The sequence below is a fragment of the Parasteatoda tepidariorum genome, chromosome 2, assembly GCF_982258835.1.
Source record: "Parasteatoda tepidariorum strain Cologne lab strain chromosome 2, Ptep-v5.0, whole genome shotgun sequence".
NCBI classification, from domain to species: domain Eukaryota; kingdom Metazoa; phylum Arthropoda; class Arachnida; order Araneae; family Theridiidae; genus Parasteatoda; species Parasteatoda tepidariorum.
Window position 1 is genome coordinate 77,705,886 of NC_141756.1, and position 18,223 is coordinate 77,724,108.

An 18,223-nucleotide genomic window follows, 5' to 3' on the forward strand; every position below is an offset into this window, starting at 1 on the left:
GTTGCAAATTGAACAGATGTTCAACAGATTGAGGTTAAAGAATGATGAACAAGAGAAGGTGAAGAGAATCCTACACTATTATGAAAAATGATGCTTCCACTTACTCTTATTTGATCGTGACAGCCATGAGACCTATGAAAGTCATCCCTGGGCCCATACTTCTCCTCTTCTGCTTCCAGCAGTTCGAGAGCAGACTCTGTCTCTGAAAGCCAAGCAAGGAACCTATCCAGAGCCTTGTCTAACTGCTGCAAAGAGTTGAGGGCATTTAGCAGAGCTTTTCCCCGGGACTGCACACTGTAGAAACAAAACAGAACACATAATGAAACAAAACGCATGCGGATTCCAATCAACAAAAGCAATTTAATAATCATTAGTTTGTTATTTTTTCATTCATTAATAATGTGAATTATCCTTTTTTAGTTATTAGGAAGAAATAAGCCAAAATTTTAATCAAAGTAATAACAAAAACACTGTATTCGAAAGCTTGCTCTTGCCATTTTTACAATTTTAATTAAAACTTTCTAATACTTCTATCAGAAACATGAGAAAAAGTGTTCGAAAAGTCTTAAAAGTTCAATTAGGGAGCGATTTCGTCGACTAGCAAGTAGCAAACTGCTAGTTAAAGAAAATTGAACCCTAGTTACAGAAAAACGCAGTAGCAAAAATTGCTCGCAACTTCTAATAATCTAGATTTTCGATCGTTTTTCCGATTTATTTTTTTTTTTTCTCCACGTAATTTTTCAATGACGATATTTTTAATTCAATGTTATTACGACACGCGAATTTTGAATTAGGGTTATCACTACTTGACACTCTGAGTTAAAGAAGATTCCATTGCAAATTCTCATCGTTTTCTGATCATTTTTTCGAGAGTTATTTATCGTTTTTTCGCTGATTTCCACATGATTTTTGAAACTTCGGTATAATTAATACGATATTGCGACATCGATGTTCGAATTCGGTAGTCACTTTTTGATTACCGTCGTAAATCAACGTCATTTTCTAATCGTTTTCTCGGCAGTTGTTACAGTTAGTTGTCTTACTTCCCGCCTACGTAATATCCACATCGTTTTAAAAATATCGATACTTTAAACCTGATATTATTATTACTAACGTATTCGGAATCGCGCATTACGGTATTTAAATTTTACCTTTATACGAGTATAAATATTTTATATTAACTATTCAATGATCGTTTAATTGCAATAAGTCTCATTGCAATGGTTAAGTTGAATTGTCTGAATCACGAAACGTATTGCGATGCCATTTTAAAAAATACTTGTATGAACCCTGATTTTGCATGAAGTATTTTTTAGCATTAGCAAACTTAGCTACTGATTTTTAAAATGAAATCATGACCTGAGACCAATTCAAGACTTATTGAGTAAATAGTTTCAATCAGCTGTGAATGATGCACAGCTACAAATTTTAAAAAAAAAACATATCCACACACCTGATAGCAAGTTCAGTGTATCGTTGATTAATCCTATCAGCAATTGCTCTAAGTCTGTTAGCATCATCATGTGGACAATCAGCAGCAATTTTATGCGCTGTTCTTGTTACACCTTCAACAGCTCCTTTCCATTGGCCTACTTCAGCTTGCAAAGCCTAGACGATAAAATAAAATAAAAATTGTTACTTAAAGCATGAGATAGATACATGTAGGATGACATTTTAAGTTAGGCGTAATTTAACCTTGGAATGCCAGCCTTACTTGATTAAGAATTTAGTTAAAATAATACAATAAGTCAAGAAGACTCACACTAACAGAAAATCTGAAAATTGGAGCTTAGCCAAGTGTTGAAACACTGACCATTTTTAAATGCTGATACATTATTGTAAACATCAAACTCATAACTGGCATTAGATCTAGTGATAAATAACTAGAGATAAAAAAAAATTTTTTTTTTTTTTACTAAAGTTAGCTTAAAATTACAAAATCTCTATTAGGTCTTATGATGAATAACTAGAGATAAAAAAAAAAATAAAAAACATTGTCAAATTCCTTTCATGTTTACAAAAGATAGCATAAAATAACTAATTCTTCATTAGGTCATGATGAAAAACTAGAGATTAAAAAAAATATAGTTTTAGATTCTTTTTAAGCTCCTGCACCATTGTTTACAAAAGATAGCTTAAAATCACAAAATCTCTATTAGGTCTTATGATGAATAACTAGAGATAAAAAAATAAAAAACATTGTCAAATTCTTTTCATGTTTACAAAAGATAGCATAAAATAACAAAATCTTCATTAGGTCATGATGAATAACTAAAGATTTAAAAAAAAATAGTTTAGAATTCTTTTTATGCTCCTACACCATTGTTTACAAAAGATAGCATAAAATCACGAAATCTCTATTAGGTCTTATGATGAATAACTAGAGATACAAAAGATATTGTTAAGATTCTTTTTATGCTCCTACACCATTGTTTACAAAAGATAGCATAAAACCACAAAATCTCCATTAGGTTTTATGAGGAATAACTAGAGATTAAAAAAAAAGAAATTTAGATTCCATTCATGCTCCCACAACATTGTTTAAAAAAGATAGCATGAAATCACAAAATATCCATTAGGTCTTATGATGCATAACTAGAGATTAAAAAAAAATATTGTCAGATTCATTTCATGTTCCAATACCATTGTTTAAAAAAGATAGCTAAAAAATATAAAAACCCAAAAGCTGTTTCTGAGGATCTAAGCATGCATAGTTCATACTCCAACAAATATTATATACAAGAATGTTTCTTGAACACAATAAATTAAAAATAAATAAATAAAATTTGTTTATAAGAGCTCTAATAATAGTTTTAACTTACAAACTCTCACTGGGTATCAGAAATTAAATAAAATACATGTTGCCAGCTTAAGTTTGAATCACAAAAAGAAAAAAGTTCAACTGCAAACAAACAAAATGCATGTACGAGAAATAACTCCATAAAAATAAACTGATTATATAACAAATTGGATATTTTGTTATGATATTTATTTTTAATAGGATCTTTTAAGAAAGAAAAAAAGTATTTGTAGATTAGTACTTTATAGACTAAAAAAAAACCTTAAGTCAAAAATCGATGAATAGAAAAAAGCAAATTATCACATAAAAGTTATTTCAGATAAAAAATTAAAAAAAACATACAAATAGTTTTTTATATCAAAATTTATGCTAAAAAGTATAAAAGATTTATTTACAGAACTTGTTTCTCATTCAAGAATAAATCTTATAAAAAAAATCGTCAGAAATTAATGAAATGTAAACAATTTTATTAAAAAACAAAATCTTGTGGAAAAACAAAAAACATAAAATCCTTTTACTAAGAAAAAATATTTTCTACATAAAATGAGCGCAAACTAAGAGACAAAATAAAGAAGAAAAAGAAAGAAGGGAAGATACTAAAATTAAGTTAGATTTTTTAGCAAAGGATAGAATATTAGTAGACGTGCCTTAGAATTAACACAGCATTAACAAAAATGTGCACATAATTAATTTAAAAGAAATGGAGAAATGCGATATAAAATAATAAAAAAGCATCTTTAGTGCAAAAAAAAATTTCCAGTTAGCAAAATGAAGAACTGATTTTGCTAACTGGAAATAGTTACAATCCATAAAAAGATATTTTAAAAAATCAAACTCGAACAAAATATTTCTGTTCTTCCAACAAAATAATAATTAACAATAAACCTGAAATATCACTGTATAAAATGATAACCAAGTTAATATTTTTTCCTGGTTTGAAAGAAAGAGAAAATATTAAAATTAATATACCTTCTGTTCCTTCAATTGATTTTCAAGAATGTCTAAAGTTTGACCAACGGGGGGCATGCGCTCGAGTCGGGCTTGCAGCCTGGAGAGCCAGGACTCCACATCCCTCCTTCGTTCGTCAAAGCTGCGTCCGTCGGCCAGCATCCCTTCCAGCTGTCGCTTTCTTTGCATTGCCCCCTCCCTCACCTCCTCCCACTCGGAGTGGAGATGCAGTGCTGAAAAAACAACCATACATTACTCATAGGCCTGTTTTGACAGATCTGTACTTTGCCTTTCGCACCCTTTAAAAACTGAGCTTATTTTAGTTTTGCTGCAATTTCTTTCTCTTTTTTCCTGATTCTTTTTACGTTAAAGTAAGTTTTCCAATTATTTTTTGAAGTACAGATTAATAAATAGAGGTCCTTGCAGGTATTTATAAATTAAACATTGAAATTAATAATGAAAAACTTAACTTTTCAATGCACATTAAAATATGAAATTACTTACGCGTCGAGAAACATATAAATTTTGTTTTTCAAAAGTCTAATTAAAATGGAATCAACATGCAATCACTTGTAAAAGATTTCACCAAAAGCAATTTTTTTTTTCCTTTTATAAGTGAATGCTGTGAATTTGATTAAAAACTAAAGTAAATTAAATCTCGTTTTTAAAATAATTCATTTTAATTACAAAAAACTTAAGATTCATTCAATTTTACAGTAAAAATTACAACGCATTTATCACAAGACATGATCGACAGTGGAAACGAAATTTAAAAGATAAATATGATTTCTGGGAAATGTTTAAATCCAAACTAACCAAAATTTGAGAAGTCAGGTTTTTCCGATCAGTATTTTTGTTCTTTTATGTCATTCGATTAATATTATTTCAAATAAATACACAAAACATGTATTAGAAACCTCATAACAAAACCTCATAAGCTTTAAGACCAATTGCATGTCGAAGCTAATTCAGAAAAAAATTGAAAACATACCCAAAAATACTTGTAAAAAGAAGAAGAAAAATCCACAAACATTCAATTCGATTCAAAAAGAACTTTATCGTAAAATCTTTTCACGGAAATACCTCTTTTTAAATTCTTGTGGGTGCGTAAAGTCTTATTATGCAATAAATTTTCATTGAAGAATAAATATTTACTTATATGGTAAAATGACATTAAATGGCTTCAATTTACAGCATTTAACCTGAAGGTTAAATTGCAAATTGTTCATAAATAAAATTTCGATTCATTGTGAAAAATAACGATTTTAAAAGTAACAGGAACTGGCACGCTCAACCAAACCAATTCACAGTTACAATTATAATTACTCTCTTAATTAGCAGCCGAAATATAAATATTAACAACACCTCAACTCAAGTAAATAAAGTATTAAATCATTCTAGTCTTAAAATCTTACTTTTAAACAAACATCGAGAATGTGGCACACAATTTTAAGACTAATAAGTAATAAAAGCTATCTACATGAAAGCAAGACATATTAAAATAACATTTTTGAATCTTCAATTCGAAGAATCATTCCACCTTATCCAATAGGGGCCGTTAAAATATTACGTAAGCATGTTTATTGGTAATTTTGTATATCATCCCCTTTTTTAACAATAATAATAATAATAAATCAGTAAACCCTTCCCTTCCATACGTAAAAAAAGACATAACACCCAACCGCTTGATTTGCCGTAACTTTTATTGCAATTTTAGGATTGAATTGAAATCTAAGATGTAACTTTACATAAATTCAAAATTTACGCTTTAATTAATTTTATGAAATTTTGAGAGCATTATTTTTTGGGAATCGTGTTTTCCTTTTGTAGTTAAAACATTTGACTTATGAAACCCATTGATGAAAAAAATTTTCCACCAATTTTTCTTAATCCAAATTTAACTTTTTCGTGCTACTTTTATTGCATTTAAAAAAATATTGAAAAATAGTAGGAGTTTAGAGATTTACGAAAGCGCTTCTCATATCCCCCCCCCCACTTGTCAGCAAAAGTAAGCAAATCCCAAACTTTTAAATCCAAACACCATAATCTCTGCAACTCTTTCTATATATATATTTTTTTAAACCTTTCCTATAATTTAACTTTCATTTCAAATTTTTCCAAGAGTAATTTTTTTTTCAAAATTTAAACTTTTTTTTTTCAATTGGAAAATAAGGGAACTTTTAAGAGTTGTATGTAAGCTTTACTACTCCTTCCACTTGTCAACAAAAATAAGCAAATCACAAACCACCTCTCTGTCCCTTGGGGTGCTTACGTAATATCTGAACAGCCCCATTTGCGAAATTTAAATTAACAATAAAGGGGCACCAAAATGAAAGAAAGTTTACTTGGAATATCTTTAAACGAACCTAAGTTTCATATTTCTTCGTAAGAAAAGAGAAATAAGATGAAATGTTGAGGCGCATTTTCCTTAAGACAACCGAAAGACCTTTCATTATTTTTTATTTTGTCTCTCCTTTGTAATTAAGAAAACGCACAACGCCGTTCCTTTGATATTCTACTCTCCCTTTTAGCCAAAACTTTCGAAAGATGATAAAAATAATTCTGACAAGAATAAGGGCAGGTAGAACAAATCTCACATTCCATTTACAAATAAATAACAAATTTATATTCTCTGTCCTTGTTAGAGAATAAAACACGGTAAGGTGAATTTTAATGAACAGAAATTAGTGTTAGCGGTTGAGAAAATAACCACGTAACTTTCACTCCTGATTTAATTTATCCAAATAAGTCATTCAGGTAATTCTGAACCGCGTTTGAATAAGTAATGATGAATTAGATGCGATTATTTTTAGAGTTAAAAATATAGTGGAAGTAATTACTACTATAGTAAAGTAACAGTCTAAAAATAATTTCTTTTCAAACTAATTCTAATTATTACTTTAAAAAAATATGAATAAAACAATAATTGAGATTCTGGTTTTGTTGATACTTTTGAAGGATCTAATAACAAATATTTTATAAATATATAAACAAGGTGAAAGATTATACATCATTAAATTTTGCATCATTATATGCAACAATTCTGCTGATTCAATTAAGTAATACACCCTTATGGTGGATCCTGTTAGATCAGCTTTGGTTGTAAAAATTGTTTCAGTTTTTAGTTAACATGACAACACTGCTTATCTGTTTACTAACTTTTACGTTGTAAAATCTGAACACGTTTGCTACCAAGTAAAACGCGAGAGAAAAAATAACGTTCAGAGGTTAGTTAGATGATATCTTTTCATTAGCTTATTTATGATCTGATGATTATTTCGAATTAATTGTCCATTAATCACAAAAATTAATTTCAATAGGATGACATTTTAATTCTAGATATTTATAGATTTGATCCCTTATTAAAGTTTTAATAAGAAGATATTGGTTGATACTATTAATTATTTATGACTGCTACTGATTAATTATTTATTGTTTGTAGTTCATTTACGTCGCACTAGAGCTGCACAATGGGCTATTGGCGACGGTCTGAGAAGCATCCCTGAGGATGATCCGAAGACATGCCATCACAATTTTGATCCTCTGCAGAGAGGATGGCACCCCCGCTTCGGTAATTCGACTACCTGCAAGCGAAGTCGAGCACTTTACGGTAGCACAGTTTAACGATGACCAATACCGCACACCCTCGGTCCCTACGCACACTGATCCAAGTGGTCACCCACCCGCACACTGTCCGCAGTCAGTGATGCTTGACTTCGGTGATCTGCTGGGAACCGTGTCTTAACGATCAGTCCACTGCGGGACAATTATTTATTGAATATTTGTCACTGATATACGGGAAAAAGAAAGACGTTCTAATTTTTTGTTTCATCCAGCAAATAAACTGGTTCTGATGCTTTTAAATTCATCTTCACTAAGATTGACCTAGATAATAACTTTGCTGATTCAAAAAAATCTCAGAAATTATCCAAACCATAGAGTGGCCTAACAAGTTGACCATCGTGAATATGAAGAAGTGATTCGTGAATATGACCTAACAATTTTACTATTCTAATCATATAAATGAAGAAGAGTGGCATAGCAACTTTACCATTTATTATGTATACAAAGAAGAATACTCCGGCAATTTTACTATCCCTTATGTATATGAAGAAGAGTGGCCCAGCAATTTTACTATTCATTTTTTAGATGAAGAGTGGCCCAGCAATTTTACCAATCATTATTTATATGAAGAGTGGCCCAGCAATTTTACCATTTGTTTTTTATGTGAAGAAGAGTGGCTCTCAATTTCACCCTTCATCACGCATATGAAGAAGAGTGTCCCAGCAATTTTACCATTCATCGAGCAATGAAGAAGTCCAGCCCAGCAACTTCACCATTCATTGTGTATATGAAGAAAAATGCTCTAGCAACTTTACCATTTATTATGATGTATATGAGGAAGAGAAACCTAGCAACATTATCATTCATGCATTATGTGTATGAAGAAGATGGGTTAAGCAACATTCATTATATATCGTGTATATGAAGTGATTGGGGCTAATAGAGTATTAAGCCATACTTTTCTCAAAGGTAACATTTTAATATCACAATATTCCTTGGTATTGATTTAAGATAAGAATTTCCACTACATAATAGCAACATTTACAGGAAACATCTTTCATTGCAACATCTTACTTCCTGGCACTAAGCAAAACAGCTCTTCCGAACAATTTGAAACTATGTCCTTTCACATAAATTAATAATTGACATTTAAAGGTAACTATTATTTAACACTCTGTATACTAAACTCGTCAAAATTCAAACCTCTCTCTCCTTTTTTTAAAAACGCATTGGAATTTTTAAAAAAAATTATGATAAAGATTAATAGTTAATTCAGAAAGACATGTAATTAGGATAATTTATAACTAGCTCGAACTTTTTAAAAAGGGAAGGAGGATTTTGAGGATCTAAGGGGATTTCTTACGAAAGTTGAATTTTACTATACTTTGCTTTAAAATTTAATCTATATGTAGTACATGTCCTTTTAATTTACAAAAAAAAATAATTTTAAAAAAAACCATCACACTAGTAGTTAAAATCCAAATAAATTTTAAATTTTGGCAAGACATGGATGAGATTAACAAATTTAAATAAATAAACGAGTCTTTAGTTCTTAAAACATTATAGCATAATTTTTTTTTTTTTTAATCGTTCTAGCGATGTTTATAATTACGGATGTTGCAGCTGAAAATTCTAAAATAGATCTCCGCGGATAGACCAGGACAGAATTAAGGGGGGGGGGGAAGAAAGATGAATAGATGGAGGAGAAAAAAAACTCTTAATTGAATGAACATAAGTTTATTCAGCTTTGAAGTAAGATGCTTCATAAAATAATAAGATACCTTAGATTAGACAAACACTTAGGTTGTAAAAATTAACAATAAAGTAGTGCAAAACTATTTTCATTACAATTCATAATGTTAGACTTCAAAACAAAGTTATAAAAAAATACAATAAGAAATATTTCTTGGATTATCAAAGCTAAAAAGTAATTCGAACGAAGAAAAGAACAAATAAAGTCACATGACTTGTGATATCTACAACAAACCAGCAGTAAATATTTAAACAAGGAGGGAAAAAAAGCTATTTATCATACTAAATAATTTTTATCAGTTCCAACACCAACTTGTAGCAGATCACAGATAGCTGAATGTGAATATTCCAATAAATTGAAAGCGAAAAATAGAAGGAAAAAAAAAAATTCTTCAACTCCCCCCCCCCAAGGAATCTTAATCTTTTGCAAAGGCTGTCTTTCTTTGCAGAAATTCGAACTGCAGGCACGAACAACCTCAAAAGAGTACTGGTATTGATCGAAACTTAGTTTAAGGAAAGGGGGTGTGCCACCCACGTGTTAGTAATTCGTATTTGGAGAAAATACCACATCGGGGAGACCCATTTACTTCAAGTGACAAAAAAAGGGGAAAAAAACGGGAGTCTTGGCAAATTTCCAAATCGTTCGAGGGAAGAGAAAAAAATAGAGTTTGTTCATAAAAAATTATTTTTAAAAATGTTGACGGATGACACATCGTCTGGAAAAAAAATTTTTTTTTTCTTTGCATAAAATAAAACTTGTCAAATATTCATATTCAACAAATGTTTTTTTTCCCGCCCGAAAGCAAAAAAAATTAAAAAAATAATAATAATTCAACAATCCCAGATTAATCCCAAAGACTTACATAAAATAAATCTATTTTATATATTGTAAAACGAGTTTAAATTTTTGATATAATGCCCGAAAAATTTGAATGGAATCCAAAAATATTCTCAATAGTTTAAAGTTTTAAGCAGTATTCTGGGCCCAGAAAATAGAAAAGCAATATATCTGAGAATTATTCAGCAAAAATATCTCTAGCGGAAGCAATACTGAAAAAAAAAAAAAAATAGGATACAAAAACGAGACTTTAAAAAATATCCTAGTGGCTGTTTAAATGCATTGATTTCCCAGTTCTTTAAAAAAAAAATATTTATAAAAAATACTCATCTTTATTTTAAAAAAACACTCATCTTTATAACAAAAAATACTCACATTTATATAAAAAAAATTCAAAACAATCCTTTTATATAAAGTAAAGCATTCCAGCAGCAGTCCAGAAGGTTTGCTCCACAGTTTTAAGAACAACAGCATATGATTATGGCAATATAATCAGCATTGCGCACAGGCCGCCTTTACCTTCCAGACAAACTGGTGGTACCCATCACTCTGAAGCTGGGTGAACTTCAAGCCGCCACTAGGGATCGATCAAAGTACTTTACTATGATAGTTTGGTGGCTTAACCAATGAGCCATCGCGTCTCTTCCCTATATATATATTTATATAAAATATTTCTTGCTCATGAGTACTTTTTTTTTCATCCAAATTATTCGATGCTTAATACTTCAAGTAAAAAGATTCTAGTTTTTCAAAGTCTTAGAAATAGCGTGAATTATTCGGTTCGGCAGTACTCTTGTTAAATTCAAACTTTGTTTCATGACAACTAAGCTTTTTATGGAAAATTCCATTCTCGTGCTGGGGTAAGAATATGTTTGGGGAGATTTCCGTATCGTGATCTGTGGCAAAATAATCGCCAAGTCTAGGCAACTTCCGGGCATTGGCCCGAGAGAAACATCACAGAAAGGGACCAACTTGAAAGGTATAACTCGTAGCCACCCCCGGGCAAATATATACAGGTTTTTTTTAAAAAAAAAATTGCAAGTTAAAAATCTATTTGGCATCTTGGCGATTATAGTTGGAGCGACAGATTAGGATACGGAAATGTCCCCAAAAACGGCATTGACTTCCAAAATTTTGATGGAAAAAGTTTGCATGCTTCGAACAGTCAAAATAGATGCCCATTATTAAGCCGAACCAACAAGTGAATCAAAAACAAAACAGATTTGGAAGAAGAATAAAAACGTAACGTTGCCAAAGAAAAAGTTGAAAAATAACTGATTTATTTTTTCATTTTTTTCGTTGGCAACGTTGCGTTTCTTTTTTCAACATCTTTCACGTGCCTGCTCCTCTATAATGGGTGTTAAGTTTCGAGTGTCCAATATGTGTCGACTTTTCTCATTTTCCACCTTAATTTTTGAAGCTAATAAAATTTTTCCATTGAGAAGTATGTCTTTCCGCTTCAATTTCTTACGTTAATTAATTAAAAACCTAATTAATTAATTATCGTAATTTTAGGGAAAGAAAAAAGCAATTCAAACATTAAACATTGATGGTTCTTCCAGAATAAAAAAAAAACGAAATAATAAGAAATAGAGAGAGAAAGATTTATTATTTAAGTCATCTTTTTCACTTACCAAAACAAAAATACGCAAGAAAATCAGAAAAATAACCAAACTGCGTCAGTAAAAATCATACGCACTTCCTATTAACACCAAAACACGATTATGCTATTTAATAACTAGCAAAATCATAAAGTTATAAATTAAACACCAAACGCTATAAATTACGAAGTTGTTACAAAATTCCAAGCCAATGGATTACAAAATCAACTCATAAATTTAAACAAGTTTCTTATGAAACCATTTTTAAGTTATTTAAACTCACTGGCTGCAGAGAAGACTTCGGAAAACATCATCATGAGCTTAATTTATGATTGGGTCGAGCACTTTCACATGATGATAGAGAAGTGCGTGAAACGTTCAACTAAGAATAAGTGTAAACGATCTGAGAGTGTTGACAGATAGGGGTAATGGTCGCCTACTCGCCAAGAAATCTTCCATCTGTTACAGGAAACAGCTGGCCGCTCAAAACATTTTATGAAGAAAACCTTACAGTTCGTATCCGCTGCTTGGAAACACATATTGTTCTTATTTTCTTTTTTGACATAGTATTTGTTGCCATTAGTCACTTTTCTTTCTTCGGAGAACAAAAATCTCGATGAACGGAAAGAAAAGGCAAACCAAGAATACGTTTTCTTTTATGAGGAGAATAAAAATATGTTTTGATAGATATAAGAAATTTCATTCTTATATTTCTAGTTTGAGAGACGAATATTTTGATGAAATTAATAAATTAGCTCTGTAAGCGCTTGGTCTCTTTTTTTTTTTCTTGCTACTTGATTGCATAAAAAGTTAAACAAGTTGAAGAACTGAATGTAATGCAAATTATTAATGCCTTGAGGTGTTGATAGCTCAAGACTTTTCAGGGGTCTGTCCAGACATTTTGAGAAAGGTCCTGTTTTTGTAAAATTGTGAAAAAATTACTCGTAATTTGTGAAAACAAAATAAACGTTAAGTCACATTCTTTCAACCAGGGTCCTGCTTTTATGAATTTGTGCAAATAGGGTCCTGTTACTGCAAAAAACTTTTTAAAGGAGTTTTTAAATTGTAAATAGATACAAGATTATGCTCAACACTGTAAAATTTTAATTAAAGAAAATTATGTTTTCAAAAATAAACAGCAATTGCTGCTTCTCAATTAGAGATGCAACATACAAATATTTGGTATTTAGTCTATACTGCTGAACGCAGAATATTCATTTTGGACAAATAATGGAAGAAGCGTCTGCCGAAGACAAAACTTAATTCGTTTACATCCATCTTTCTTTCCCCTCCCCTGGGAAGGGTTTATTCGATAAACAAAACAATAATGAAGAAAAAAAAATTTGCGTGAAGGGTCCGTTTTTAAGTTAAAATATTTTGTGAAGGGTCGGTTTTTAAGAAAAGATATTTTGCGAAGGGTCCGTTAACGGACCCAAATTTCTTCTAAACGGACCACTGTTTTTTAATAAGAAAGTACGTAGAATGATCGAAAATGTCAATTTGTAAAAGAGCTAAAAAATTTTATTGCTTAAATTGAAATTCTATGAAATACATGCAGATAATTTTATAAAATTATACGTTTAACACCATATACTATTTACACTTTATAGAGGCCGAGGAGTAAAAAAAAAATTAACATTTGAACAACTAACTCTTAACAACAATTCTTCTTCAAAAACATAAATTATTTTTAAATTATATGAAATTAAAAAGTTTTTTTTTCTATTATCTCACATTAATGTTTATATTTGCTCAATAAGTCAGAGACTGACGAATAAAATAGCAATGATGCCTAATCCAATCATTTTGGAGATATCTATAATATATAAGAAGTATTAATAGATATTTGGATTTAAAGAGACGACATTTTAATCAAACAGATTGTACATAAAATAAACATATTGCGAAATAAACACAAAATCGCACTATTTCATGGTGTTTAATTTTCTCAATATCATTAATCTTTTAATGCATATTTTTTATAAACTACTGAGATTCACATTATAAAAAAGAATTCTAAAAAAACACTATTATTTTCAGGTTATAAAAAAAATGCATAACAGATTAAATTACGATCAGTGAAAATTCCTCAAGCGACGCATAGAAATTGAATTAAGATGCATTATTCAGCTTTAACAAGAACTCAAAATTCAGAATCTCGTTCTCCTATCGAATCAATATTCGACCTCGAACTTTACGAACGTAATGACAAGAAAACAGCGGTGGCACCAGCATTTCACAAACTCTCAGCAACACTTACACAATGCTTATCTCACACCAAAGAGGAATTTCCCCTTGTAGCATAATTAGTGCTCCGATGAAGGCTGACAAGAGATTTCGAGGTACACTGCGAATAATTATGTGCATTCGAAACGAAACTATGAATTTTCGATTCCACGCTGAGCTGCTGAAGTAAAACAGTCATTAATTAACAGTATTCAAATAGAATCAACGGGGTGGCTGACTTATTTTGTTAAAAATGAAATACAGATTCGTTATGATTCCATTAATATAGCCTTGGTAAATTATTTTTATGTTAAATCTAGTATAGGTAAATTGAAAAGTTATAAGAAATCAATTCAGTATTTGATAAAAGAAACTCTTGTAACTGATAAGTTTTGTTTTCTCTATATATAGATTTGCATCTAAATTCATCTGATCATCTATTGAAATTCGATATACACCTGGCAAACTTGGTGGCCCACGAGAGCCTCATTAAGAATTGGTGACTATATTTGCCAGCCATATAGCAATGACAACCAACTGCTACGGAATTTCAGTAGTTTCAAATAATGTATTTAGTAGCAGAAATTTTAATGGATTTTATTAGTAGAACGCGCCTTAAAAATATATCCCATTACTATCTATTTACGCTTTAATTTCATAATTTTTAATCTAGCAATTAAATTACGAAAATATTTTAAAATCATTTTTGCTAATTATTCATAAGTAAATTTTCCTTGAATTTTTATGATGTTTTTAATTAATAAAATCTTGTTTACTAATCTAATCGGTATCTCTCTCTCTCTTTTTTTTTTTTTTTTTTTTTTTTTAAACTTGTAACACTGTATTGATATATTTTGTTTGGCTAAATTAACACAATATTAGAAAGCACTATTTTTGCAAATATAATCGTGTGAGCTGATGACAAAACTATTATCTTTCCGTTGTTAAGTTCTTTGTTAGATTAATTTTTTTTTTAATTTCTAATATTATTTTTTTCTTTCCTAACTTTTTTTGTGTCATCTCTTCCATAGAATTCTTAGAGATTACAGAAGTTGAAATTTTATAATAATTTTATTTCATTAAAAAAGATTAGATATTTATTAGTTCCAAAATAACATAGACATATTCCTTTTTTTTAAAGAAGAAAATGATATTTTTTATTACACTAAAGAAAAACTAAGCTATTATTTATTAATCGTCAGAATAACTGATTTCATTGCGGCCCACGAAAGCAAAAATATTTTACTGTTATCTTGTGAGGAAAAAAAAAGATTCTGAAACCCTATTTTAGAGGAAATAAGCATATTTAAGGTCGATTTACATTTTTCTTTATCGTTATGTGGAACATCAGTCACTTCTTCGTTTAAGAGAAAATATTTTTTTTTTTTTTTAAATATTTTATTGATATTCAAAATATATCAATATCTATAATTATTAATCGTCAGAATAACCGATTTCATTGCGGCCCACGAGAGCAAAAATATTTTACTGTGGTCTTGTGAGGAAAAAAAAATATTCTGAAACCCTATTTTAGAGGAAATAAGCATATTTAAGGTCGATTTACATTTTTCTTTATCGTTATGCGGAACATCAGTCATTTCTTCGTTTAAGAGAAAATAATTTTCTTTTTAAATATTTTATTGATATTCAAAATATATCAATATCTTCATTTAAAAGAAAAATAGATAAAAAATATATATTTTATTTTCAATAAAATTGATAATTCTGGACGACTATTATTCAAAAAAGAAAAAAAAAATTATCAGTTTCAGAGTTTGATAATTTGTATACAAAACTTCGAAAACAAACTGATTATTCAAAAAAGAAATCAGGAAAATAAATACTGAAGCTCTCTTTCCAATCTGAAACTATATTCTGAAAGGAGAAATTAAGAACAAAAGCAAGCAGATGGAAAGAGAGGTAAAAGGAATCAAAACATATGACGTTCTTCCCAAGTAAATGGATAGATCTTTTCAACAGTTAATCGATGGTAGAGTTAGAGTATCGTTACTTTTTAGCAAGGAACCAGGGGAAAAAATGCACACCAAAAGTTCAAACAGCTGTTAATAAAAATACTATCAAAAGATTCAGAAGACAAAACTTTGAAGAAGAGTAAGAAGAAAACTTTAAAATTGAATTCCGCATGAGAACACTCGCTTTAAAGAATCGTCAGATTCTTCAAACAGATCGAAGACAAGAAAAGAAGTTGAAGAGGGAACCTCAATCATCAATAGAATTATTCACTGCCTCCATTGCTTTCAGATGCAGAATAAAGTTCTTTTTCATCTTTTCTAGTTTAAACATATTTGCCAAAGAACAGAAGTGAATTTATTCAGTATTACGATGGTAAGTTTTCGTAAAACTGCTTCAGTTGCAAGAAAAATAAACATAGTTTCAACTGAAATGAGGTAAATGAAAAAGACACGAACATGTTCGCCGTTTGTCCTAACATCAGCATGTTTATGCCACAACCAATTGTAATGCAATTAACCAATTGTGATTACTGTAAACCATGTTAGTAATTTTGAACTTATTTGATACTGCCTTGTATTATTTATTTAACAAGTATGTTAAATAAATAATTCCAAGAAACTGAAGCGGTAATACATTACTTGATTAAAAACTTCATTCGCGTCAAAAATATACAAATAAGAGCACACAAAAAGGGACTCACTTTACAGACTTGCCAGATATGAATGAAAGAAACAAAAGTGATTTGAACTATGTGTTAAGAGGACGCTACAACGGGAGAAAATTTTCATGTCAAATTCTGTTTCACCTCCATTGGCAATTTCAAATTTAAAGCTTAGAAAAAAAACAAAATAGCAAAAAAAGCCGGTTTTAAAATATAAAAAAAAATCCTGTCTGCCTGGTTTTTATTAAAAATACTGACTTTATTTAAAAAGAAAAAAAAGAGCCAGTCTCTATTAGCTTTTTTAATTGTTTATCATAATTAACATCTGTATATTTATTGTTTACTATTTGATGAAAATATAACTGAAATTATATCATGATGAAACTATGATATTAATTATGACATTATAATGAAACTATGATATAAATTATGATGATATGATGAAACTATGATATAAATTATGATGATATGATGAAACTATGATATAAATTATGAAAGCATAATATTATGATGCATCAAATGTCTGATACTCCATCAAAGTGTAAGTTTCGTAACAGCTAACGTGACGCAAGCAATAATTACCTACTACAAGTAGTTATATAATGGCACAATAATTTAAAAGATTTATTCGTGTCTATAAGTTACAAAAGGTTGACTTTTAGTTTCTTTAAGTAAAACTTGGCTTTTAGAAATGTTATAAATGATTTTAGTTTTTATTTACATATATCATGTACTTCAAAAAAAAAAAAAAAAAACTAAGGCGAACTGCCATTCAATAAACTGCCATTCAATAAACAAATTCTTTAAAAATACATAGCAAAAGCAGAAAAATATAAGTTAAAAATTCCCATAGTATTTAATATGCAAATAACTTACACATAAAACGAAAAATTTGGATAATTAATTTTTTTTAGCATAATTTCACAAAGCATGGGTTAAGATTATTGTGATTACTTTTACAATTCCAACCTGAACATTCTGTATTCCTATTGATAGTTATTTTCAGTTTTAGTTCGAAATAAAATTTAGAACAGATCTATTAGATTATTTGTCTTAGTAGATTTTTTTTAATGAGACAAGAAAGAGTTAAATATATATTATTTTATAATTTATAACAATTTAAAAAACAAATTATTACAATTTATAAGAATAAAATAATAAGATATTTGTACTAATATAAATTTTTACTGCACAGATTAACTTCAGTATTAAGAATATTTTTTCATTCTACTTTTGCTTTAAATTTTTTTTTTTTAAGTTGAAGTTCAGTTTTTATTTTTATTTAACTCTATTTATTACATAAATAATTAAGGTTTTTATAATTATAGAAAAGCATATACCGCTCTGAAACATTCTAAACATATCACAGTCACTTTCCAATTTATAAAAGAAGTGCTTAAAATTGCTCCTAAGTAGAAACTTTTCAAAAATTATGCTAAATCTTTCTTTTCTTTTATCAATAATTTTCTATAAAACAATAAGATACATTCAAAATAATAATAATAAAAATATATTTGGTTGTAAAAGTTGGGAAATTCACTTTTATATAACCCCAATAAATTAAAAATTTTATTATTAGTAGGTACTTATAAAGTTTAAAGTTGTTTCTTCACATTAAGATGTTTCATAAGTGCAAAACTGCCGTTTCACATTGTTCCCACCATCTAATCACACTACTTAGCAATTAATTTACATAATCCTTTTTTCATTTTATCTCAGTCTTTGAAAAATATTTTGTTATAATAAAAGTCAGCTTTTTTTTAAAATTTATAGCTGTTTAAACACATTTTTTAAAAAAGACCGGCTTTTTTTTTTTTTTTTTTGGTTGCTTAACTTATATTTAGCAACCTTTAAAGAAA

General features: G+C 29.2%; 1 protein-coding gene across 7 annotated transcripts in view; it reads right to left on the reverse strand.

The window, feature by feature from the left end:
• LOC107442807 (dystrophin) overlaps positions 1–18,223 on the reverse strand; it is a 238,478-nt gene that overhangs the window by 40,523 nt on the left and 179,732 nt on the right. For all 7 annotated transcript variants that reach the window (XM_087157549.1, XM_087157551.1, XM_087157550.1 and 4 more), the window contains 3 exons: positions 3,770–3,981; positions 1,454–1,608; positions 105–294 (listed from right to left, as the gene is read on the reverse strand). In XM_087157549.1, coding sequence (XP_087013675.1) covers positions 105–294; positions 1,454–1,608; positions 3,770–3,981 — 557 coding nt within the window. The remainder of the gene's footprint in view (positions 1–104; positions 295–1,453; positions 1,609–3,769; positions 3,982–18,223) is intronic.